At 43.8% G+C, this 23,714-nt stretch overlaps 1 protein-coding gene across 1 annotated transcript in view; it reads left to right on the top strand.

Moving 5' to 3' along the window:
- IKZF2 (IKAROS family zinc finger 2) overlaps positions 1 to 23,714 on the top strand; it is a 105,935-nt gene that overhangs the window by 56,935 nt on the left and 25,286 nt on the right. Inside the window, exons 3-4 of the mRNA XM_084209008.1 lie at positions 1,680 to 1,946; positions 11,712 to 11,879. Coding sequence (XP_084065134.1) covers positions 1,680 to 1,946; positions 11,712 to 11,879 — 435 coding nt within the window. The remainder of the gene's footprint in view (positions 1 to 1,679; positions 1,947 to 11,711; positions 11,880 to 23,714) is intronic.

The raw sequence follows: 23,714 nt of genomic DNA, 5'->3' as shown, positions 1-23,714 counted from the left end.
ATTCCCTTCTACAAGTGATGCACTCAAATATTTTGTAGTTACAAAAGACCATTTGGATGGCGGTGCCTGTGCTGATCCTGGTCTGCTGTGACCTGATGCAGTAGTGTCCTTGCTCTGGATGGGCTTTGTTGTAACAGTACTTTCTTTTTATTTCTTAGCTCCCATTAGTGCCTTGATGAGTAGTGGAACATGTTTCAACAGTTTCAACAGTTTTATGATTAAAAAGAAACATCTTACCATTGCTTCGTCTCTGGTTCCTTTACTCTGTTTGTTGTGCTTTCCCCGGTAGTAACAGCAGTGATTTAGAATTGCAGTGTCAACATCAGTCTCTGAACCCTGTGTTTTCTGGGAAGGGGAAGGAGGGAAGATGAAGGAAGAACTCTAAATAGTAGGGTTTTTTCTTCTGACATTTCCAGGCCAGCTGTTTGAAACTGTGATGCCTCTGAGTGTTTACTTCTAATTCTGTCCTTGGTTCATGTAGGGGGAACCCTTGGCAGTGGCCAAGGAGTACGTGTGGCCAGAGTTTGGTGACGCCAGGCAGGCCCAGGGCACAGATTTGTGCTCCAGGTCTGCTGCTGTCACCAGCGCTCGTGCCAATGGCCTTAGTACAGAGGTCAAAGACTGCTTAGATATGAAGGCTGAATCACCTCCTTGTTAAACCCCTCAGCAGGATCAAGGCTTAGGGAAGCAGACACGTGGGCTTGCCTTCTGGCTGACACTGTGGATGGAGGCTCTGACTCTGGGACAGGCCTTTCGGCAGGGTTGACCAACTCTTGAGGCATTGAAATGGGGGCATTTGGTCATTAAAACACCCCTGCACTGACACCCCTTTGTGAAAAAACCCAGTACATTTGTTTCCTTTAAAGGCTTGCTGATCCCACAAGCTCTCAGTGGTTAGAGGAGGTTTATCCTGTCACCTGAGGATCACAGAAATCAGCCGTGAGCCTGCCAGTCTCACTAGGCAGATGTGAAAGTTCTTCAACTGCACGTATTTCTCTTGCAAGTATAAATAATCCAGCAGTGTAAGATTTGCTGCAGCCCTGTTTGCCTTGGCAGTGTCCCATTGACATGAATCAGAAGGTGGGAGCAAAAAAGCACTGGAGGCTCATCCTGAGACTGGTCTCCCCTCCATCAGGGAACCTGTCCGTGCAGGCAGGGTGATTGGGAGATTACTGGCACAGCCCACAAGCCTGGCTTCACCAGATCTTTGCATTTGGAACAGTCCTGCTTTGTTTCCTTGTGCTGTGCCTTTGGGAACCTTGCCTCTCGGGGCGCTGGGCAGGGGAGGCCTGGAAGGAGCAGCTCTGGGTTTGTCTTTGCTCCTATAGCTTGGGCTCCTTGAGAAGAAGGCAACTCTCGTGGTTCAAGTTGAGAAGCAGGAGGTCAGTTCTTAATCCTGCTGCATCTCTGCAACTTTTGGCAGGTGTCTGGGTTGTACTGTACCCGAGTTCTTAAGATTTTAAATTGGGATAGAAATTAGGAATTGGAAAAAAACAAACCAAAGGCTTAAAGAAATAAACGGTTTTGACTTGTGATGCCATCACCACCATGAGACTTCTGATGGTTTGAGCTTCAAGGCTGTGATTTAATATTGATAACAGTAAAAAGTTTATCATGATATTAGTCGTTGGGAAGTGGAAAATACATGGGTTTAACTCTTTTTTTTTTCTTAATTTCAGCAAATTCAGTAAAGCTAGAAATGCAAAGTGATGAGGAATTTGACAGGAAGCCCCTGATTCATGAAGATATTATCAGAGCTCACGATGGAGGAAGCAGCCTGGAAGATCCCTTCATTGGGAGTAACGAGATGGTGGATAACAGAAAGATGCAGGAGCTATCGAGCGAGGGAGGAATCCGGCTTCCCAATGGTAAACTGAAATGTGACGTCTGTGGCATGGTTTGCATTGGGCCCAATGTGCTAATGGTACATAAAAGGAGCCACACTGGTAAGCAGCTGAAAGAAAATCTGTGGCGATGTTGATGTTACCTGACAACTCTTATCTCTTCCCTTTTCATTCTTGGGGTAGCAGGAGGCTGGGGAGGGGGAAAATGGGCTTCATTTGTTTTGTTTCTCTTCTTGCTTTCCAAACTCTGGTGCTGCTCTCTTGCTGTTGAGCATGGTGCTTCCTTTACTTTGATTTCCAGCCTTTTGTTCATAAAGACAGTGCAAAAGTCTGGAAATGGCTTTTCTTACTGTTCTTGACTGGAGCACCATGGTGGGAGTCATTCTCTGGCATGGGGGCAGGTGGCTCATGTTGTTCATATGTGTGCAGTGCAAAGCTTTTGAGCCTTTAAGAGGAGTCTTAGATGTTCTTCTATTGGAGGTGCTCACAGGTGGGCAAGACCAGCAGCTTCCTGGGTATCTCTTGCTGCTTCTGGAAGTGGCTGTGCCTGGGATGAGCAAACCCTGGAGGGGACACTCATTACCCAGTGATCCTCTTGCCAGTGAGGGCTTGCTGCTTGTGTGACAGCTCCCTCAGGGAGGCCTCAGCTGAACCCCACACCTGGCTCCCCCACACCACCTCAATGCCATTCTGGAGTCAGATTTCAGTGCTTGGGCTCTCCCAGCACTTGTATTTTTATTACCATTTGGAGTCCCAAATAGCTTAGCAGGCTTTGGGTTTGAGAATTTTTGAGGCACAGGGAACCTCTTCAATATGCTGATTGGGTGGGTCTTTGTGGTATAAAAAATGAAGCCTTGAGCTTAAACCAGGGTATTTTGGGGGACTTGTGGCTAAAATGGTAAAATGGTGTGCCCAGGAAGCTGGTACTCACTCCCCTGTGCTGCCCACTCCTCAGGTGGGAGCAAGTCACCTCCAACAGAAGTGGACAGGTGGTGCCAGAAGATGATGCTCTTTGGTCTTGCAGCAGTCTACCTTTGATTCAAAAAAGCACTTAAGCTTGTGCTTAACTTTTATGAGATTTAAGCACATGTAAGTCACCTGAAGGGCTTCAAGATACGCTTAACTTTGGATACATGCTTAAATCTTATTAAGGTTAAGCACAGGTTTTTGTGGTGGAGCCTCAGCGGGGGTTTGTTGTTTGTATTTTTTTGGATATTTTGCTTTTTATCTTTGCTACTATTTAATGGGGTGAGAGACTCACGCTGTGAAGAAATAGAAAGGTGGAGATCTAGAGTAAGAAAGACTGTGTAATCCCTTTGTAAACCTGGTAGTTTGTAGTCCAGTAGTGTGCTCTTGATGGGCAAGAAATCAATAGAATTTCTGTACAGAGGAATAATAAATATATATTACATAGTTAATCTCCTGTATATGAGTTGTATTGATAAAAACTTGACCTAAATGTGTAATGCAAAGCGTGGCAGTATCGTTTATGATGCACTCATGATTTTAGACAGGAATTACGAGAGGGGAAAAGCATTAGCTGGAGAATCAAAGCCTTGATTAACAATTTGACGTGCTCTTACTAGAAGAGGGAAAGAGAAACAAGAATGTACCAGACTGAGTCTCCAGCTTTCAACCTCCCGAAAAGTTTTCACTGGTGCTTGCACGTATCTGAGCATATGTATTGTAGGTGCATCAGGGTCCATGTGTTTGAACTCGAGCAGCTAAACGAGCTGCGCTAAATTTAGATTTAGGTACTTAATTAAATGGTCTGAATTTCTGAGATACTGAATAGCTGGTGCATCTTTTAAAAACAGGCAAGCTGCCTTTTTCATGTTAAAAGAAAGATGTGTAAATTCAAAGCGAAAGAAACAAAAATCTCCTCTGCGTGCGGGCGAGACGGCCGTCTGCGGGTGCATGGGCAGCAATTGCATAACTGGTAGCTTTTTCCTTCGGGCTACTGCTGGTTCCTCAGAGAGCTCTGACTCTTTTCCCATCAGAGCAGAGGAGCTGGGATGTGCTGTTCTATACAGATGATTTCAAGCATATAGAAATGGCATTTCTTTTAATGCGCAGCTCGGTGCTCTGTTCTCGGTAAACCAGTTGGCAAATTTCGCTGAGGATTTTTTTTCCCTCCACTTTGTTTGTTTGTTTTTTAATACATGCTGCTACTTTGCCGTCCACAACAGAAGGAGAAGTTTGCTTGGATTTCCACATCCTGGATTTTGAGGCATATTTTTAACATACTGCTGGTATCTATCTTGTAAAGTGCAGTATTTTAAAATATATTGCCACTTCCTCAGCAGTGGGGCGTGATGGGCTGGCCCCAGCTCTGGAATGAGCCCTGACCTGTGGGTAGTCTGGTTTTGCAGCCCAAGGGAGAATGGTGGAGAGAAGGGAGGTTGTCCCTCGTGAGTGGAAACAGATGACATTCTTTATCAGCTAATCCAAGTGGCATGTACATCCCTACCTCTCAAAGCCAACTTAAGTATGTTTTGGGAGCTGAATCCTGCTTTACTCTCCTCTTTAACTGCACACAACCAGAGCATGATCTGGCCAGTTGTTTGCATTGGCAGAAATTGAAGTGCTTTTCCCTTCCCCGAAAACCTGTCAGCATTTTATGTAAGTCACCCAAAATGCTGTGGTCCATAGCAGAGGCTGTAATTTGTGTGTGTGCTGGGGTGAGTGCAGCTTTCCTTGCACAGGGGATCGAGGCTTGGCAAGAAGCTGTGCTGTGGGCTCTGGCTGTGCTATGCCCAGAGAGGGGCATTTATCCAGCCATGATTCCTTTGTTCCTGAAGAGCAGTTGTCTTCTCTGCCAGATTATGGTTGTTCAGTCCAACAGATACAGGGATGGGGAAAATAATCTGTGGCATGGATGGGGCCAGAGTAGGTGAGCTCAGTGTTCCATCTCAGATCCCGGTGTGCAGTCACCCCTTCCTGTGATAGATCAAGCTGGGGATTGCCCGTTCATCCCTCAGATCATGGTCCAGGTGATGCTCTGGGCTGCAGCCCTTCCATCATGGGGCCCGTGGCACTGCTGATTGTGCCAAACACAGCATTTCTCTGAAAAACTGCTAATTGAGGTGAAGTGTTTTTGTACTCTGCCTGGGCACCAGGAGAAGGCCTTTCTATTTATTTGTCATTGCTGACAGAAAATAAATAAAATCCTTGGTGTGGGAATTGAGTGTGATGCAATCCCTGCATTAGTGAGCAGGGTAACCCCCTCCCTCATGTGCCTCATCCTTGTGTCAGAAAAATAGCATGAGCTACATTTATTTCCCTCTTTTCCCATACTGTGTTCTTTTGATCCAAATTTCATACTCCACAGCACATTCCTCAAGTTGCAGAATCTCTATCAGTTTTTTGTTACTGCAGGAGAGATGACTTGGTCATAAAATATTGCCATTGGATACTCCAGGGATTTGTTCTTAGGGATGCAGAGGGAAGGGGGGGGAAGGACAAGAGGCAAATAATCCAGGTTTTCTGAGATCATGAGAAGGAACCTCAGTGATTTCTCACCTCTTTATGCTTTCTGCTGTGGGTCTGAATTAAAATTTCCTTGCTCTTTGTTTCTGGTAAAGCAGGAACTGTATTCTGCTGTACTTCTGTGCTCTGTGAGGTCCACGTGTTGTTCTCCCTTTTGCTGTGAATTGTCACCTTTTTTTTTATTTTTAATTTTTTTTCTCTGCTGTAACATCCAGTCCCTTATCCAGATCACTGCTAGATTTTGAAATGCTTTTTATTTCTAAGGGAAGGCTGGCATCATAGAATCATGGAATGGTTTGGGTGGGAAGGGACCTTAATGCTCATCCCATTCCTCCCCCTGCCATGGGCAGGGACACTTCCATGAGCCCAGGTTGCTCCAAGCCCTGTCCAGCCTGGCCTTGGAGCCTCTGGGGATCTTCTCATCCTCAATGTTTCATGAAGCACAGAGGTTAAATGCTTTCTCTGTGTGGCTGCAGCAGCAGCACAGTGGCAAAGCACAGCCTGGGCAGAGGCAGTGGGGGCATCAGCCTTGCCCCACTCTTTCTTTGGGCTGCTGGTGTGTTTCTTTTAGGCTTTCTTTGGGGTGTAGGATGGTCTCAGATCTTTGCTTGGACTCCACAAGAATTTTCATACCATAAACCAGTGAAATGAGTTGTGTGCCCATGAGGGGGATGTTCAACCTCTGCTTTAGCACCCTTAGTGTTACAACTGAATTTATGAACCCTGGAACTCTGAATGCAATTTAACTTTTCTTCCACGCAGAGTTCAACTTTTTAGGACAGAAGTAATAAATGAGGAAAAAGCCCAGTTGTGTTGTTCCATATAAAAGGCTTGTATGCCTAAGCAGCTAACCAGGAGCAAATTTAAACAAATGGTCATATAAACCCATTTTGATGAATTCCACTGGACTGCCTCTCTCATTTTGCTGGTAGAAAGGGGTTTTTTTGGTTTAATTTCTAATTTGTAACCTAGAGCAGCCTTCCTGTCTTTTGCAATGTTAATAAGATTTGGCACTGAATCAAAAATTTTAGGGCTAAATTTCTGAAAGTCCAGTTTTCTACTTAGGTTCTGAAGTCTAACTTTCTAAAAACTTACCTCTTTTCCAACTTAAGCATAAGGAAGAGGAGCTGAGATTTTTGAAATTGCTCTGAGCAGAAGGATGTGTTCTCAATAACTAAATTCTTTTGATAGTTTTGCCAAGTTCATTTAAAAGATTTTTCTGTCTTAAGAATGCAGTCATAAATTTGTGCCGAGGACAATTCAATTGGAAATCACCCAGTATTTCCCAGGAATTTTTCACAAGAGATTTGTCACTACTATTTTATAATAAATTGCCCTGTCTGGAAGCAGGTTTTTTCCAAAGAAAACCCCTACTAAAATCACTGATTTCATGTGATGTGCAGGCTGTTGAGTGAATCAGATAGAACAGTAAGGAGGTAGTTATGGTCCCTGGAATAACAGAGAAATGGAGCAGTCTGCTGCTCTGTGTCTCACTTGGGTAAATGCAGGTTGGAGCTGACTGCAGTCACTGCTTTGGGAGCACTGCTGATAATTCCCCTGTGTTCCTGGGACAGCAGAATCACAGCAGTTGCAGCATCTGATGGATTAGGAGAAATGTTTCATTTTAACAAAATGGATATTAACAAAAAGCTTATTGTGGCAGGGTGGAAATCGGTGTTGTTAGTAAGAGCAAATACTTTCTGATGGCAGCATGGGCACAGTAATTTTGTATTAAGAGGCTGGAAAAGAAAAATCCCGTTTGAGAAGTACTTAAGCTGTACTTTGCATATCAAAAGTATCTGCCACACAAAAAAGGTTGAGTTCCCAGATACACATTTAAGCAGGAGGGATGTTGAAGCCCCTCTGGACCTGGTTTTTATGTAGCAGGACTGCTGCTGTAGGAATTCCCTGACTCTGTTATTGAGAACCAGTGCATTAATTTGTGAGTCACTCTCCTTTTGCTTTCAAAGGGACAAATGTTACCAGCCAAGGGCTAGGAAAATCTAAATCTGCTTGGTTGCCAGGTCTGTGGGCTCTACATCCTCAGACAAATTTCTGTTTTAATACAGAAAATATCTCAGCTTTGCAGCAAAAATATCAGTGTTTTGCACTGGTCTGAGATTCAAAGAAGGTTAACTCATACTGAAACTTCTGCACAGCACTTCCGTGCCAAGGCGGGAAAGGAGTGCTGTTGTGCAGGGAAGCTTCCAATTAAGCAGAAAAAGGAGTTGGTTTGCTTTGTGAAACAACATTTGACATCTGTGAAATCTATTAGTAGGAAGTTCATTGGTTCATTCGCCTGGTTTCAGGTTGTATCAGCCAGCCAGCTCTCGTAGCTCGTGCAGTGAAGCCTCCATCCTGCTGTCATGTATGAAAGATGCTGTGAAAGAAAGGCCCATGTCTTGCCTGTCCTGTCTTCAGGGGGCCACTCACCATTTGTCTCAGGATTTGTTTACACGAGAGCAAGTTAACCTGTGCGCTTCAGATACCTGTGTAACTCAAGAGCAGTAATATTTCATTACTGTTATTCATTATTAGCTTTCCTGGAGGAGACACAGCAGTAATGGATACATGTTAACAGTGAACTGTGAGGTTTCAGCAGTATATTACTATAACTTAGAGGCAAATATTGAAATAATACCTTTTAATTAATATTTTATTTAACTGCAAAATGATAAAACTCTATGGATGTATTTATTTATTAATTTAATTATTCCCTGGCACAAGCCCCTCTTACAAAGCCTTTAGGAAAGATAATACTTGGCAGCTCTGGCTTATCTTGCCTCATCCATTCCTGAAGTAACTTAGGTAATTAAATTCCCTCTGCTGGAGAGCAAGGGTTTTTAGGCATTCCTGGTTTTGTCTGGCTTCAGACTCTAAATCTGGAGTTGAAAAGAAACATCTTTTTTGTTTGGTTGGCTCTCCCTCCCCCTCTTGCCATTCTGAAAGTCACTGAGTTGGAGGCATTTCTGCACTGGTTTAGCTCGATAATAGAGGAGAGGTTTAACACTTAAAGTAGACGAAAAGTTTTTTGTAGTTATGTTGCAGTCACATCGTTTCCAGTGCTGAAAAGCACAAAGCTTGCTTAGCTGCCTTTCAGCAGAGTTCTTATTTATTAAATCAGTGTAAATACATAGAGTCAAGCGGGAAATAGATAGCTGTAAGTGATGGGGAAGCACACCATGCTTATAATTCTCATTACTCTCTTGGAGTCGTGTGTGCTGCCTTTAATGGATCCATAGTTCTGGGTATGTCTGTGTTGCCATCACCCCCCCCCAAAAACACTTTAAGCACAGTCAGGGACCATCATGTAGAGAAAAGCTGTGTTTAAAGACTTTTTATGAGTGGATGTTTAGTTTGAAGTATGATTGATTTCAGCTTATGGATAAAACCTCTGAGTTTTCACAGAAAAGTGAGGGAGGTGAATAAGGATGTCAAGGTTGTTATGTTGTTACTGGTAAGTAATGATTCTGGAGAATAGTTCACAAAACTACCAGGAAAAGGCAGCAGGAGAAATAATTGGAACACAGCCTTCTCAAGGCATTGAAGTGATAAAAAAAGGCTTGTTTGCTAGTATCTGGGGTGGGCATCAGACAGCACAGTTCTTGGAAAACCAACAGAATCTACTTGCTATGCAGTCGTTACTGCTCTGTGCACCCTTCTATTGGCTAATGGCCTCTCAGATTAGCCGTGCTAAATGTAAAAGCTGCTAATCAATAGCACGAAGGTGTGACCAAAATTGCATCCCTCAAGCCTGCGGCTTAAACAAGGAGCTGGAATCGAGTGATTGGACAAAAGTGTAACAAACACATCAAAGCAGCTATTTACCCGGAATGGAGCCAGTAGGAGAAATGAATTCAGGCTGCCTTTAAATAGATACAAAGGTTATTTAAGGTAAAGTGTGCTATTGGAGCGGATCTGTCTGTTGCAAGAGAGGAGCAGACTACGGGTGATTTTGTGGTGAGTGTTTTCATGTCGTCTTTGCCATCAAACTGTGGTGCAGTGGCTATTTGAATTCCTGACTGAAAGCTTTCAGCATCTTTAGAGCAGCCAGTTTTTGGGGGAGTAATACCTGCTCATATGTGGCCTCCAAAATGTCAGAGATAAGTGGGTGATGTACTGGGTAAAACGCAGTAGCTGCATAATTTTAAATACAGCAGGAGTAAAAGGAAAGACTTGAGACTTGGTAAGAAACGTGCTACCTTCTTTCATGTTGTCATCCTGAAACTGAAGCTATCATTCCAGAATACTCAGAAATGTGTCAAAGAAAAGGGTTTTGCCTGTTTTCTCAGACAGCGAAAGCAAAACAGAAAAGAAAAAAAAAAACCCATGTATTTTTCTACTGCAGTCTCTTTACAGATCTGTTATGGACATTTTGAAATGATGTAAAAGAAGATAATGGCTAATCAGATCATTTAAGTATAGTGTGGGAGTTTGAAAGGGAAACCACAAACTCTTTATCAATTCTAATGAGCTTGTGTTCAGAGTATTGGAAGAAGAGCTTTATGCTGTGATTTTTTTTTATTATTATTACTCCATAATGTTCTCAGTGAGACTGTAGGAACCTTAGTATCTCCTTGAGTGCCTCTGCGGCAGCCTCAGATGTGATTTCCATCTCCCACGTGTGAAATCAAGTTGCAGAGCATGGCATATACGTGGCACACCTTGTGCTGCCCTCCTGGCAGCATCGTAGTCTTGGCAATGATTTGAACCACTGACACAAGAATTGCTTGTGGACATCTGTAAGAGCTCTCTCCATCCCTCTCCTTCCATTTGAATCTCCAGATGTGTTTTGGACTTCACCCTAGACAGACACATGAACTGCTTTGATACAAAGGTAGCATTCATTTTGTCCAGCGAGGGAGTAACTCTTTTAGAGCAATTGTAAAAGGCTTTGAAGAGATGTGAGAGGTCACAGAATGTGTTTGGTTTTACAAGGTCTGTGCTTCAGGCCACTGAATTCAAACTCAGAAGGTCACAGCAGGATTTGGCCAAGATTCTATAATAGGTGATACACTGAAAAATGTGGATGAGGTCGCTTACATCTGAAATCTGATGATCAAAACCTTGTTGAGCTGAGGCCCTGCTTGGTGTGGACATTGGGTAATGCTTTAAATTGGAAGAGGGTAGATTTAAATCAGGTATATATGGAAGAAATTCTTCCCTGTGTGGAAGGTGAGGCCCTGGCACAGGTTGCTCAGAGAAGCTGTGGCTGTCCCATCCTGAAAGTGTTCAAGGCCAGGTTGGGTGGGATTTGGAGAGATCTGGGATAGTGGCAGGTGTCCGTGGCCATGGCAGGGGGTGGAGCTGGATGGGCTTTAAGGTCCCTTCCAACCCAAACTGTTCTGGAATTCTGTGATCTAAAGTCCAGCTGTAGTAAGGCACTTGGATAAGTGGCTAGCACAACTATATGCTTGTGTTCAATTGATCTGCTCAGCAGGACAGAGGCAGGTGATTAGAGCTGACTGCCTGTGCAAGACTGCTGGAGCAGCCTGACTGTCCTCAACAGATGCTGATACAGAGTATGATTTTGATAATGTTACTGAAAGCCTCTGTGAGTTCATCAGGGGTTTTCCTCTAAATAATAATTTCTTAAAAAGTGGGGTTTTTTTTTAATGGACCCAATCCCCACTGTCTAAGGCAAATATGAAGGCTTAACATAAAAATAAGCTTTGGATGTGTGTGTGAGTGTGTGTGAACACATGGGATGAAGTGATAGGGTAAGGTCTAGGGTTTCTGTTAGTTTTTCATCAAATCAATCTTTTTGTTTTATGTAGAGTGCAAATTTGCTTGCTTTACAGTTTAATGGTGTAAGATTTTTCTCAACTTTCGGTACTGCCCAGAGCTTGCAACCCTGATCCTCACTCGCATCCATGCCCTTCATGTCACTCTAGCAATGCAAAGCAGCCTTTAGAAGGGGCTGTCAGTTAAAGTATAAGGCAAGCAGGAGGTTTGGTTTGAACCAAAGACCTTAACACCTTTGCTGAGGTCCAGTTGTTATGATCAGTTCTGAACACTCATATGGATTGGACCTATTCTAAATACAAGTGCAAAACCATAGAAGTAAATACTGCAAAACCACAGCTATGGATCTAAATTTTCAGCAGAGCTCATCTTCTATGAAGGATAGAAGCTCTGAGGTGAAGAACTTTCAAGAAAACCAGGAAGCATTGATCACCTCAAGGAAAGAGCCTCAAATCACTATTGGAGGCTTTGCCCATTGTGCAAAAGAAACGGCCTCTGACTTTAGAAGTGCCGTGTGATGGTGGTGGTGGGGACTGTACCCATGTGCAATGGCACTGGTGCAGAGTGGGAAAGTGGCCTCTGTGCATCCTCCGATGTGTGTTGACAGCTCTCTCCCTTCCCCTTCCCTTCCAGGTGAACGCCCCTTCCACTGTAACCAATGTGGAGCTTCTTTTACCCAGAAGGGGAACCTGCTGAGGCACATCAAGTTGCACTCTGGGGAGAAACCGTTCAAATGTCCCTTCTGTAGCTACGCCTGCCGGCGGAGGGACGCCCTCACAGGACACCTCAGGACACACTCTGGTGAGCCCACCTTGGCTTCTCCTCACACCTCTTCCTTCCTGTATCACTACCGTCCCAGTGCAGCAGGTAGTGAAAATCAAGCGTAGTTCTGGGTCTGTACCGTCCTCTTCAGAGAGTGCAGCTCTCAGCTTTGGGAAAGCCTTGATGTGAATCAGAAAAGTTGTGGTTCAGCCACACCTCTCCTTTTGTGTAACTGAGCTCCTCTGCTGATGCTATCGCATTTCCCTCTCAGTGTCTCCTTGGGTGTATCCCGGCTTCGCTGGCAGATTGTTTTGACATTCTGGGGCCCAAAGTGGCTGTGAAATTCCAGAGATCACAAAGAATAACTGTGGGCTCTTGGAAGCCGGCTTTGCAGTTCATACCCATTTCTTCATCTAATAAATGCCATATGCTGGTTGAGTTCAAACTTGTTCATCTTTCAAAGCCCTCTAAATTGCATTTTTGATTCAGTTGGATCTTGCTGCAACGTCCTAGCTCATGGCAGCCACGGCACTCACCCTAGAGCTGAAGGTGGTCAAGAGAGACTGGGTTTCTTTTTCCTTGTTAAGTGAGAGGATCATGTCTGTTTCAATTCTATTTGATATAGTTTCCTGATAAGTTGTTGAGAAATACCTGTCTCATAGCTGTGTGGTATTGGAGCCCCAGCAGTTGGGATCAGCTGTGGTTTTAGTCCCTGTCCCTGGCCCAGGGGGCTGCATTCTGCCCACTCACACATCGCAGGACTCCCGAGTAAGATCTTAACTTATCTCCTGAAGGTTCAACTTGTATGTTTGGGCCATTTATAAGAGGCTGTGTGTTTAGTTGTTGAATGAGCAGAGATAATTGGATTGGTTGCAAGTGGCAGCATTATGAATAAACTTCTTTGAGGTGTTAGCAAATGTGCGACTGCTGAAATACAGTGGTGGAAGTGCAACTGCAGGCAGAAATCCTGCATGAGTTTCCTGACCCCTTTATATGTATTTCTTCTCCAGAGTCAATCTCACTTGAGTAGGTGTTTCTGTTTCAGGAGCATTGAATTGGTCTTAGGATACAGAGTTGCTTTGGCATTTCCAAGAATAGGAAAGGGTAAGCTAGTAAAGCTTCTTCAAGCAGATTTGGGAGCATGCAGGATGCTGTATTGATGGCAAATGATGAAAGAAAGCTTTGAACTTCCAAGAGAGTACAAGAGTTGGGACTAGGCTGTGAGAGAAATGCTTGAGCTGGATTTGATCTGAAGGTCAGTAGGGGAAAATGTCTGTGGAACTGTGAGCTGCAATTTTCACACATCTGACTAGAACTGTAGTTTCAACTGGAAACTTAAAAAGAAAACAGAACACAATGCAAATGTTCACAATTAAAACCAAAAGGGAGTTGTGACAAAAACATACCCCATATTACCAAACACAAACATTGCAGCTGAAGACCTTCTCACAGTATGAATGTAGATTTTGTTACCCAGACACTGCCATTGACAGAGATTGTTCTTCCTGTGCGAAGAACACGTGGCTGATGGTTCTGGGTTTTGCGTGAGGATGGAATGTCAAGGTGTGGGATTTTCAGAAGGCACCTAAGCTGCTTAGCACGAGTTCCCCTGGAGCTCCTTCCCTAACTGACTTAGCCATGCTCAGCTCTGCTCAGTTTGTAATTTTAGGCTTTGTTTTCAGTGGAGGAAGTGCCAGCCCTCTAAGCACTCAGGTCCAGCAGCTTTCAGCAGAGGGCCAGCAGGAACAGACAAGTGCTCTCACAGTACTCTCCAAGGCAGTTCTTAGAATTCTTAGCATTCACAGGTGAAGAGTTAAAACCTGCATTATTACCATAAAACCTGCTATCCCCCTGCACAGAGGTGAAATGCCACTCTGGCCATGGGCATGGAAGTTAAAGTGTCTGTCCCTGCCATATAAGAAGCTGGGTTGGCTTATGCACACCTGGATCATGGAGAAGATGGGTAGCTGTGCCCAAGAGACTTGAAACAGTTTGATGTCAGTGTGTTATACAAGCATCCTGTGCTTTCATAAAATACACATCAAAGTCTGTAAGCAGGCCTGGAAGGTGGAGCAGATCCAGCAGCTGTAGGGATGGTCTTTTCCAACCCAAATGATTCTATGATTCTGTCAATGTTTACATCTTCTGGTATTTCTGACCAGAAAAGAGGATATTAAATAAAATACAGAAAGAAGAGGTTGAAAACTGTTTTGAAATAGGATACTTCAAGCCAGTTTCAATCTGGTACACTTAGTGTCTAAATTGAGGTGAGTCTGAATATATTTTTGTAAGAGGAAAGCTCTTTAGATCAGATCCTCAGCTGATGGAGATTGGAATTACGTCTTCTAAGTAAGGAAAGTATTTCTGTTTTGCACCAGCTGAGAATCTGGTGCACAATTTCATGAATGCAACACCAGTTCCTTTTTTTGAATATTCTTTGGATATTCTCTGAAAGTTTTTGTATATTCTTTTCCTACTTAAATAAGAGTTCTATTAATAAAAAAATAAAATACCCAAGCAAAATCCCTTAATCTTTTCTCCTTCCCAAGAAGGTTTAAACTACTATGGAAGGCAAATTATGCAATAAAGGAATTGAAGAATTCTGTCTTAACTCTTTTTTTTTTCCCTCTCAGTTAGTTTGACTTGGGGATTTCAGAGCACTTTGCTTGTGTCACCACTTAGTCAGTGACATCTTCTCACTGCTGCTTTTTAGTCAGTTCTTCCTGTGCTCAGTGAAGTTTTCGTACAGTACAACAGGAAAGGTAAAAAAATAAGGAAATGTAGGTGCAAACAGAAATTAGCAGAAGCATCTCTGAGATATCTGAAAGAGCTGATACTTACTAGTAATTTAAAAATACTTTCTTTGCTTTGGATTGATGTTTGTTCATGCTTTTAAAGTTATTTCCTGTTAGTTTGAAAATGTTTCTAAGCTTCACAATCTACATTTTACCTCCTGTTCTTGTGCAGAATCATATCTTACTGTGTACCCAGGCTGAGTGGTTAACAAAATATTGCTTTGCATCTGTAATGCTCCTACTGCTGTTTTGCCCTAAATAATTAAGGACTTATCTTGCAGTGATTTACTCCTGCAGTTATTTACCTTTTAGGGACATACACAGTTCTGATGAACTTTATGTCTGTATTTTCCTCCCACATGCAGCTGCTTTGGTTTCAGGAATATAATGATGCCTTCAGGACATCAGTAGGATAATGCCTGGGGAGAGATTCATGCCCAGAATTACACTAAGAGTGGGCATGTACCTCAAGGTACTTACGGGACTTTCAGGTGTCGTTTTCAGCATTAACTCCATAGTTCCACAACCCAGATAAAAGAAGAGAGGTGCCAGAAAGGGCTTCCAGGATGGGAATGTAAGGCTGTGGAGTGCTGGAGCAGAAGGTGGTAGCCCCTTCCTGCAGAATGCACTGGACAAATCAGCAGGGATTGGCTTCACCTTGGCTGGCTTTTGCTGTTTTAAGGGGAAAAACATCCAGGCAAAGCCAGTCTGATGAAGGCATTCACAGTGTACCTTTTAGCTCACCCTGAGACATGCCTGTTGTCTTCATCCCCTCTGGAATTGCACAACAAGACAATGGCAAAGACAAACTATATGAGAAAAATTCTGCTGTAGGCAGTTAATGAGCAAACCCCAGAAGTTTTAAGGAAGGCATCTAAATCTGACAGGTCAATCTGTTGGCCAAGATGTTGGCCTCCATACTTTGAAAGGTATGACAGCCTGATGCTGTTTTACCCCAAAAAGCCAGGCACCCTCAGATGGGCACATAAACTTAGCAGTTAGGTTTTGGCATGGATTTCTCTTGTGTCTAAAATGGGGCTGACTTGGCCCTCCCCTCATAATGCTATTGTAAACATAAATGCTCTGACAGTGTTTGAAAAAGTCAAGGCTGCAGTGATGAGCAATGTGGAAGAGCCCACAGCAAACACAGGCACCTGTTTTCAGAGCAGGACTTGGGCAGTAAGTCAGAAATGAGGGATGGGATCACTTGCTAAGGAGAAAACAAAACTCAGAATAGGTTTTGACTTAGTGAGCATCATCCATCCATTGCACTAAGTAAGGATGGTCCTGTGTGCCAATTGTTTAGTGCTTAAAAGGCTGTCTCATCATGTTTGTCCACACAGATTGTCCACATGGACATTAATTCTGGAATTTCCTGATTTTTCTTTTTGCTTGGCAGCTTCAGTCATGTTCATTGCTGTGGGAGTATGTAAGTGTTATTCATATATGAAAGCAGTTTTACTGTCTGTTTCTTCCTAAAAAAATTGGTAGTCAGATTATTATTTTTTCACAGAAGATTGTCCTCACAATACATTTTAAAATTTGCTTTGAAGGTTCTGCTTTCCTGCTTACAAAGTGTCCCCTCCAAACAATTTTTTGCTTTTAAGAAATATTTTTCTTCCCACTCTTTCTCCTGCATTGCTGCTGCATGTTGTTTATTTCTGCCCAACTCTCCAATAGCACTGCACTAATGGCACCCCTTTATTTGCAAAAGAAAAGCAGAAAGCCTTTGTTTTGAAAAGAAAGGTTTTGGTAAAAACTCCCAAAAGCACAATCTTAGCAAACCATGTACAGTGTGCAAGATGAAAGGCACCTATAATTAAAAAGGAAAATGCCCTGTTCGTGGAAACTCCTTTCATATTTGTTGGTTAACAAATCCATCTTTCTCATGTCTTCTTGTCCGTGAGGACTTTCCTTTCAGCCCTGCCTGGGTGGCAGTGAGCCATCCCAGGTGTGGATGGCAGACCTGAGGAGTGCCATCTGTGTGTGCAGCTGTGCTCAGAGGTGGAGGGAACCTGTTCCCCAATCCTGATGACACACCTGCCTCAATACATGTTTGGGAGAGCCCCACTTCTGGGCAGCTCATTTTGGCTGAAACAATGGGTGAACAAATGCTGGAGTACCCAGTGCTGTCCATGAGTTCCCAGCTGTGAAAAGCCAGTGAGAATTGCTGAAACAGTGGCAAGGATGGTTATTAAGAATAATGAAGTCAATGTTTTAGACTGCTCGTTTTCATCTTGAGGGAACTTTGGCCACTATTAACATCTCCACTCTTAAAAGGCCCGGTATCTGCTCTGTAACCATGTTTTTGAGGATGGGAATGTCATAATTAGATGAATCTTGTGATCTGAAGTTCTCATTACACTCTGAACTGGACTGACTGAAACACTTTGTGAATGGGGAAAAAAATTCAAAGCAGACACATAGGATACAATCTGAAAAATCAAATGTGTATGTGAGGCAAGGAGATATTCTGCATACAAATGCCATTTCTCCAGCTAGGTTAGCAAACAGCATCTTCCCTTGGTTGTGATGAGCTGGTGGGTATTTATGCTGTTGATCTGATACTTAGAGCTCTATTTAATCAGGCAGAGCTGCTCTTCCTCTCAGGTTTTCTTATGCTGTTTCAGTTAAACTCAGTGGAATTACCCTCGTCACAAAATCATTTGGGGTTTTCTTATCAGGCTGCGGGTTCCAAACTGCTGTGAGCATGTGCACAATCCTGCAGCAGCTCTGCTTCTCATTACTGCTTCCAGCACCTAGAGGCCTTCACTCCATGCTGGAGTCTAAAATCTCTGATATTCTGCTTTTCATTTATTTGTGTGTGAGTTTTTAGAGGTAAGCTCAAAACGGGGTAGGAATTTGCTCTGCCAGGGCTTTATGCCCTGGGGATCCTTGTTTAAAATTGAATCCTCTGTGGAGCCCTCTTGTATCCCATGCCTTGCTAGAGCCCCGCCTGGACCTGGTCCTTGGAGTGGAGGGGTCTTCTTCATCTCCAGAGCAACTACTGTGATAAATACTGGTATTGGTTATATGGAAAGATTAGCTTTTATGCTCAGGATTAGCTCAATATAGAAGCTTAGTCTTTTACAGAGCATAATTGCCGCTGAGAAATGATGAATCAAAGAAATCTTTGATTTAAAGATGCTGTAGGATCTTGATCATTCCAGCAGAAGTACATTTGGTCTTTGTTTTCAGGGCAACTTGTGAAAAGATATGGCTTCATCCAAAGCTAGGAGTGTTCACTTTTATGTTTTGGTCTTGAAATTCCATAAAGATTACCTCTTATCTGCTGTAGTTTAGGAATCAATCTTTAACTGTTCAATGTAGGAAATCTGCTTCTGACAGATGAAAGAAACAGGAGGAGTCCTGGCAAACAAAGGTAGATGGGCTGTGTACCAACCTCATGAATCCCTCTGTCTCTTAGGACTAGGTATCAGCTTTTCCCCAACTCCTCTGGAGTGTGTGATTGAGACAGCAGGAGCAGATGTCCTGTAGCTCCCTGTGCCTTGTGGTGTCCCAATGCAAGCAGAGGAGGTGGTGGCAGCTTTTAGTGCCTGGATGCTCCCTGTAAGTTGGCTGCATAGGGAATTCCCCCTCTCCTAGAGACCACAGGCACCAAGACCTTGGGAACATTCTTGTTCTTAGTGTCAGTTCACAGCAAGATCAGTAGCTGCTAAGGTTTGTCCTGGTGTTTGTAAGACAAGTCCCTCCTGCTGCCTCTCCCAGTGCACCGTGGCTTTGCCAGCAAGTCCTCTGCAGTGCTTGGAGGTAACAAGGCTCTTGTTCAGGCAGGAGCATCACAGTGTAAGATTCACATGGGGTTATCTCTCATTAACTGTGACCAGTTCATTCCTGATGAAATACCCAGGCAAGAATGGAAGCTTGTGTTTGGGATGGAACTGCTGGCATCAGCTTTCTGTGTGTCTCCTGTCTCCCCTCCACGTTAGCAATTCACATCCTGGCACCTTTACCCAGATTCTGTCCCTCTCTGTGTTGCCTCAGGCCACATGGAATGGAACAAAGCACCTGGTCCTGCCCTTCTGGGCTACAATTTGGAGAGCACACAGGCCCCTCTCTGCTGCTGGATGCTGCCAGTTCCTAGGCCAGCCTCGCTGTTCTGGCATAGCAAACAAGACAGTGCTTTCTGTTTCCTCTGGGCTTTTATTCTGCCACAGTGCTATATGTGGGATTTCACTGGCATCAAAAAAGCTTGAATGTGGTCAGGCTTCTGCATGTAGAGCAGCAGTGCTTCTAAACACCATGCCTAACCTGTTTTTTAAACATCCAGAGAGACTGTTTCTGTTGCCTCCCTACGGAGACAATTCCACTTCCCATCTGCTTTTTATAGCTGTGACTCTCACCCTGATATTTAACCTTAACTATTCTTTCTTTTGGTGTAGATTATTGCTCTTTCTAACACTATCTTTTGTGACTGTGAGTAATTCCTGTGCTCAGTTTACACTATGATAGGCTGTAGTTGTATATCTAGCATTGATTCTGTTCTAGTCTGTCTTTATCTTCCAATCCTCTAGTCTCTTTTTTATTACTAATTTTGAATGTTTTTGCTACCCTTATTCACTCGTTTATGAGGGAACTAAATTACAAAGTCATTTGATGCTTTGGAAACAGGGGCCAGTACAGATGCAGACCCCTTAACCTTATCTCTGCCTCAGCTGCCTGCCAGTAAAATGGAAATAAAGAGCATTTCTCCACCTAGTTGAGACGGTGAGAGGGCAGCACGTGGGAATCATGGCCAGGCACAAACGTATTGCTGTGATGAAGGTCATGTAAGTACATCATAGAGTACTCATTGGTGCTGGTGCCCCAGCTGCACAGCACTGTACATGATCTCCTTAGGTTTACTTAGCCTTTGTGCAGTAGTGAAACGAGATAATTACAAAGTGGAAGGAATAATAACTTTGTATTGTTACCATAACCACTGAGGTATTAGACCCCGAGAGCAGCGTGATTCTCTCAGACACAATAGTAAGGTGATTATTAATAATACTAAAGGACTTACTACTTAGCCTGCAATTTTTGCATCATTTCTTTAAAAACCCCTATCTATTCCATCAGCACCAAGCCGGTGTGAAGTTGCTATGAGTTGTTGCCTCCTTGTTATCTGTTTTTCAGTGATGAGAAAATGAAACAGGAAAACCCCCATGAGACCCAATTTGCAAATTCAGGGACCTAAGCACCAAGGTAGCTTTGTGTGCATCATTTGTCTTTCTGCACTACAACTGCTGCGGACAGGCTGGCAGGTGAGACTCTAGTAGCTCAGGTATTTAAAGATCTGTAGTCCTTTGCTCCTTTCAGTTCCAGCTAGAGACAGTTCCCTTGTTGTTCTTGTCACCAGGGATTGTTTCAGAAATGTGGTATTTTTATGCTCAAGTTAGCACATGTACATACAAACCCAGGATTTAAGGTGCAGGTGTTGCATCTGCAGGGATTTGGGCGTCTCATTGTGTTAGGATAAGCTGGAGGGACATGATGCAGCACACCAGGAGCCCTCCTGCTCCAGGGCCAGCCACTGAGGTATCTGCAGTGGGTTTTGCAAACAGAGATTCAAGAGGTAAAAGAGAACTTCCATGCAGTTGAGATGCAAACCTGGTTTTGACGTGACCAGCCCTCATCTCAGCAAAGCCAAGGCCACTTCTGAGCAGCAAATCTCACAGCAGCTCTAAGGAGCAAACAAGTGTTGGGTTCCTTTTTTCCCCGAGAAAATTATTTTCAAGGGCAAAAAGCTTCTGCATATCCTCTCTGGGGAAAGGAGACCCAGCATTTGGAGCTGGCCTTTGTCAGTTCTTGCAGGAGTTTGTGAAACCTTTCAGCTTGGGAATGTTTGAGCTTGGAACCCAACAGTGGTGTGAGGCCTTCTTTCGTTGATATCTCAGAGCTGTGCTACAGGGCAGTGTGACAGGGAGAACCACCCCTGACATTTTTGACAGTGTATGTTTTCAGGTGTAAAGAGGTATTTTTGCCATCTGGAAAGGAAGCCAAGAGAAACTAAAGGGGGACAAGAATAACCCATAACCCACACCACAGCAGAGTTTAGGAAAGCTGCTACTGATATATTCTCCTGAGCTCTCAGCAGCCTGTAATTATGAATTGGCTTACAGCTAAGATATTGATGGATATCACTCAAGAAGGAAAATGAGAATGTCTAGATTTTTTACCGTGAACCTGTACTGAACTCTGTGTGACTCTCCTCCTATTTATAACCCTGTGTGAAGTTCAAGGAAACTTGTCCTGGAGGTTTCCCATGAGAGGGAACTGTGTTTTTACCTGACTAAAGCTCTCTGGATATTTTCCCATTTTTTATTTGATCTAAGTGTGAACTTTCTCCACCCTCTGCCCCTCCTTCCCTTCTGGAGTGGTTAGAGAGGTTGATTGCAGCCAGGATTACACAAGAGATGCCAGTTGCACACATGTTTTGCATAACTGTGCTGTGTTGATTTCAGACAGGGTGCCCCAAGTTCCCTCCCTGCCTTGCAACAGCCAGTCGAGATCTCTATCTTCATTCCTGAACTGGAGAAATGCTGGTGAGGCCCTGACTATTGAACCTTTGACAAAGAGCACCTGGATGGGACAGAGCTATCCCTGTGGAAGAGCTTCTACCTAGAATTTGTTAGGGCTCTTTGTGTCAAAGGTGCAAGAGTTGTTCTGCCACTGGGAAGGGCTGCAAGGGATCTGTGCCAGCTGCTCTGCGTTAAGGGAATGTGCTCCCCAAGCACATGTCCTTTTCTTCTATTCCAGCAAGAGGCATAAATGTTCTCATGTGCTCTCAGACAACCAAGGACCTCTCCTGGGGAGAATCTTGACTGGAAAATTAAGACAGGCTCATCCCAGTGCTCATTTTGGGACTAGTTCCATGTGGCTTTTATCTTTAGAGGCAGTGAGGTCTGCTTGATTTCAACGAGAATTAGGGGCTTTGACAGCCTAAGTCCTAGCCTGTGTTCCAGTTCCTTTTGCCAGGAAATAGGTGGATGCTTTCTTCCTCCTGCCTCATTTATTTGGAGTGTGAGTCAAGGCCAAACTGAATGGGGTTTTGAGCAGCCTGGTCTAGTGAAAGGTGTTGGAAAGGGATGATTTTCCATCCCCAACCATTCTGTGATTCTGTGACAGCAGCACAGGGTCCCCCCCACCCCCAGCCATACAGAGCTGGGGCTGTTCCTAACAGGTGTTGCCTCGTGGGACAGAGCTGGCCTCACAGGTAGCCAGAGCCCAGATGATTTAAGGGCTTCAAGGTCTTTCTAAAAAATAAATCACATGCAAAAAATACACTGCAGAGAATCTGATGTTGAGATTTTTATATAGAAAAGTGACATGGACCATAGACTCTCTCTCACTTGGATACCCTTCATGTGCCTGCATTTTGCTCGTTTCCTTGGAGACAGTGTCTTGTCTGAGAGCAGTTAGCCTTGGCTAGGAAAGGCCTGACATTTCTGGTTTGTGGGATAAAGCTGTGCTGATGAATTTTCCAACAACCACAGAGGCAGGATTTGATACAGACTTAAACAGTTCTGAGCAGGGTTATCATGTGGGCATCTCTAATACCTCTCTGGGGACACCCCTGAAGTCCCTGGTGTGAAAGCAGGGTTCAAAGATCCTCGAGGAGAGCCCAGCAATCCCTGTCCCTCAGGTATCAGAAACGTTTGACAAATTTCTCCCTTCCCTTTCCTTCTTCCAAAGAGCTGAGTCAGCTGGACTGGCATGTCTGGAACTCTGTGGCACCAGAGCAGGCAGTCTGCCAGCAGCATTACACACTGCATCCAAGGGAACACGTCACTCCTCTCTCTCTCTCTTTTTTTTTTTTCCCTTTGCAATCCCCACCCTCTCCCTTTTATTTTTCCTTGTTGATCCGTGTAGGTGAGTCAGAGAAACCTGCTCATCCACAGCCTGTTCCTTCTTGCCAAATCCTGGAGCAGCACTCCCAGTTCTTGTTGGGTGTCAGGAATAGGTTATGAAAACAAAAACTGATACAGTCGGTGTACTGGGTATGGAGCCCATAGGGTAAATGCACACTGAATGTGCCACTTAGAATGGCTTCCTAGCAGGGTGATACCTTTTACAGGAGACACCTTATTTTGTGATACATATATAATATTAGTATTATTCCTATAAAACACCAGGGTGGAACAGGGAGATTATTTAAGGCATAAATTGGAGAACATTTGGGGAGAAAATCCATCTTAATTCTGAATTTTGAAGCACGAAGAATGGAAAAATTCAAGTAGGAGAACAGGTAGGTCACAGAAGTGGTTTTGACTGATGTTTTTGTATCAATTGTAGTTTTGCTAATCTGAATAAATTCCATGGATATTGCCACATTTCCTCAGAATATATACTATTGATGAGTTTCTGACCCCAGGAATTAAAACATAATGAATCTGGATTCCTATATCAGATATTTTCAAATAAGAGTGCAAGATGATAAACTGGCCCTTTTATTTACCTTACAATATTTATTTCATGAGTGGGAAGGGAGTGAGCAAACATGCAGGGTAACTTTTCCTCTTTGGTCAGCTGACTCCAGGAACTGGGTGTCTAACTTGGGGTGAAACTGCAGGTACTGCTAATGCTGTAGGACCAGGTGTGTCTCCATAGCTACATCTCCATCAGGCAGCATCAAACCTTGATTTTTGGCATCTTGTGTTGGAATGAAGCTGTTCAGCTGCAAAGGATAGATCATTCACCAGGAAAAGTGCTTTGTTGGGCTTTTAGGTGCCATAGTAAAATGTCCGTGTTAGCTATATTGTGAAAAATGTATCCATTATGTTCATATGGTCTTCTACAAGCAGAGAGTTTGTTCCAAGAGCTAAAAATGAGCCAACTTTGAGAGGCTGCAAGTACAGCTCTGGCTGAGAAGCACAAGATTTCTGCCTTGATCAGCATGAAGTGCTGGGTGTGCAGGCCCTGGGAGAGGATCACACCGTGGTGAAGAGAAGGGAAAGGCCACTTTGTGCCAGGTGATCCAGAGGACTTTGTGTCAGGTCACCAAGGTGACTCTTGGTGAGATACAGTCATTTCTCTGAGTTCCAGCACAAGAGAACAGGAGAGGAAGGTTTACTGCCCA

Source organism: Fringilla coelebs (assembly GCF_963513975.1).
Source record: "Fringilla coelebs genome assembly, chromosome: 7".
NCBI lineage: Eukaryota > Metazoa > Chordata > Aves > Passeriformes > Fringillidae > Fringilla > Fringilla coelebs.
This window is presented reverse-complemented; position numbering and strand designations above follow the sequence as displayed.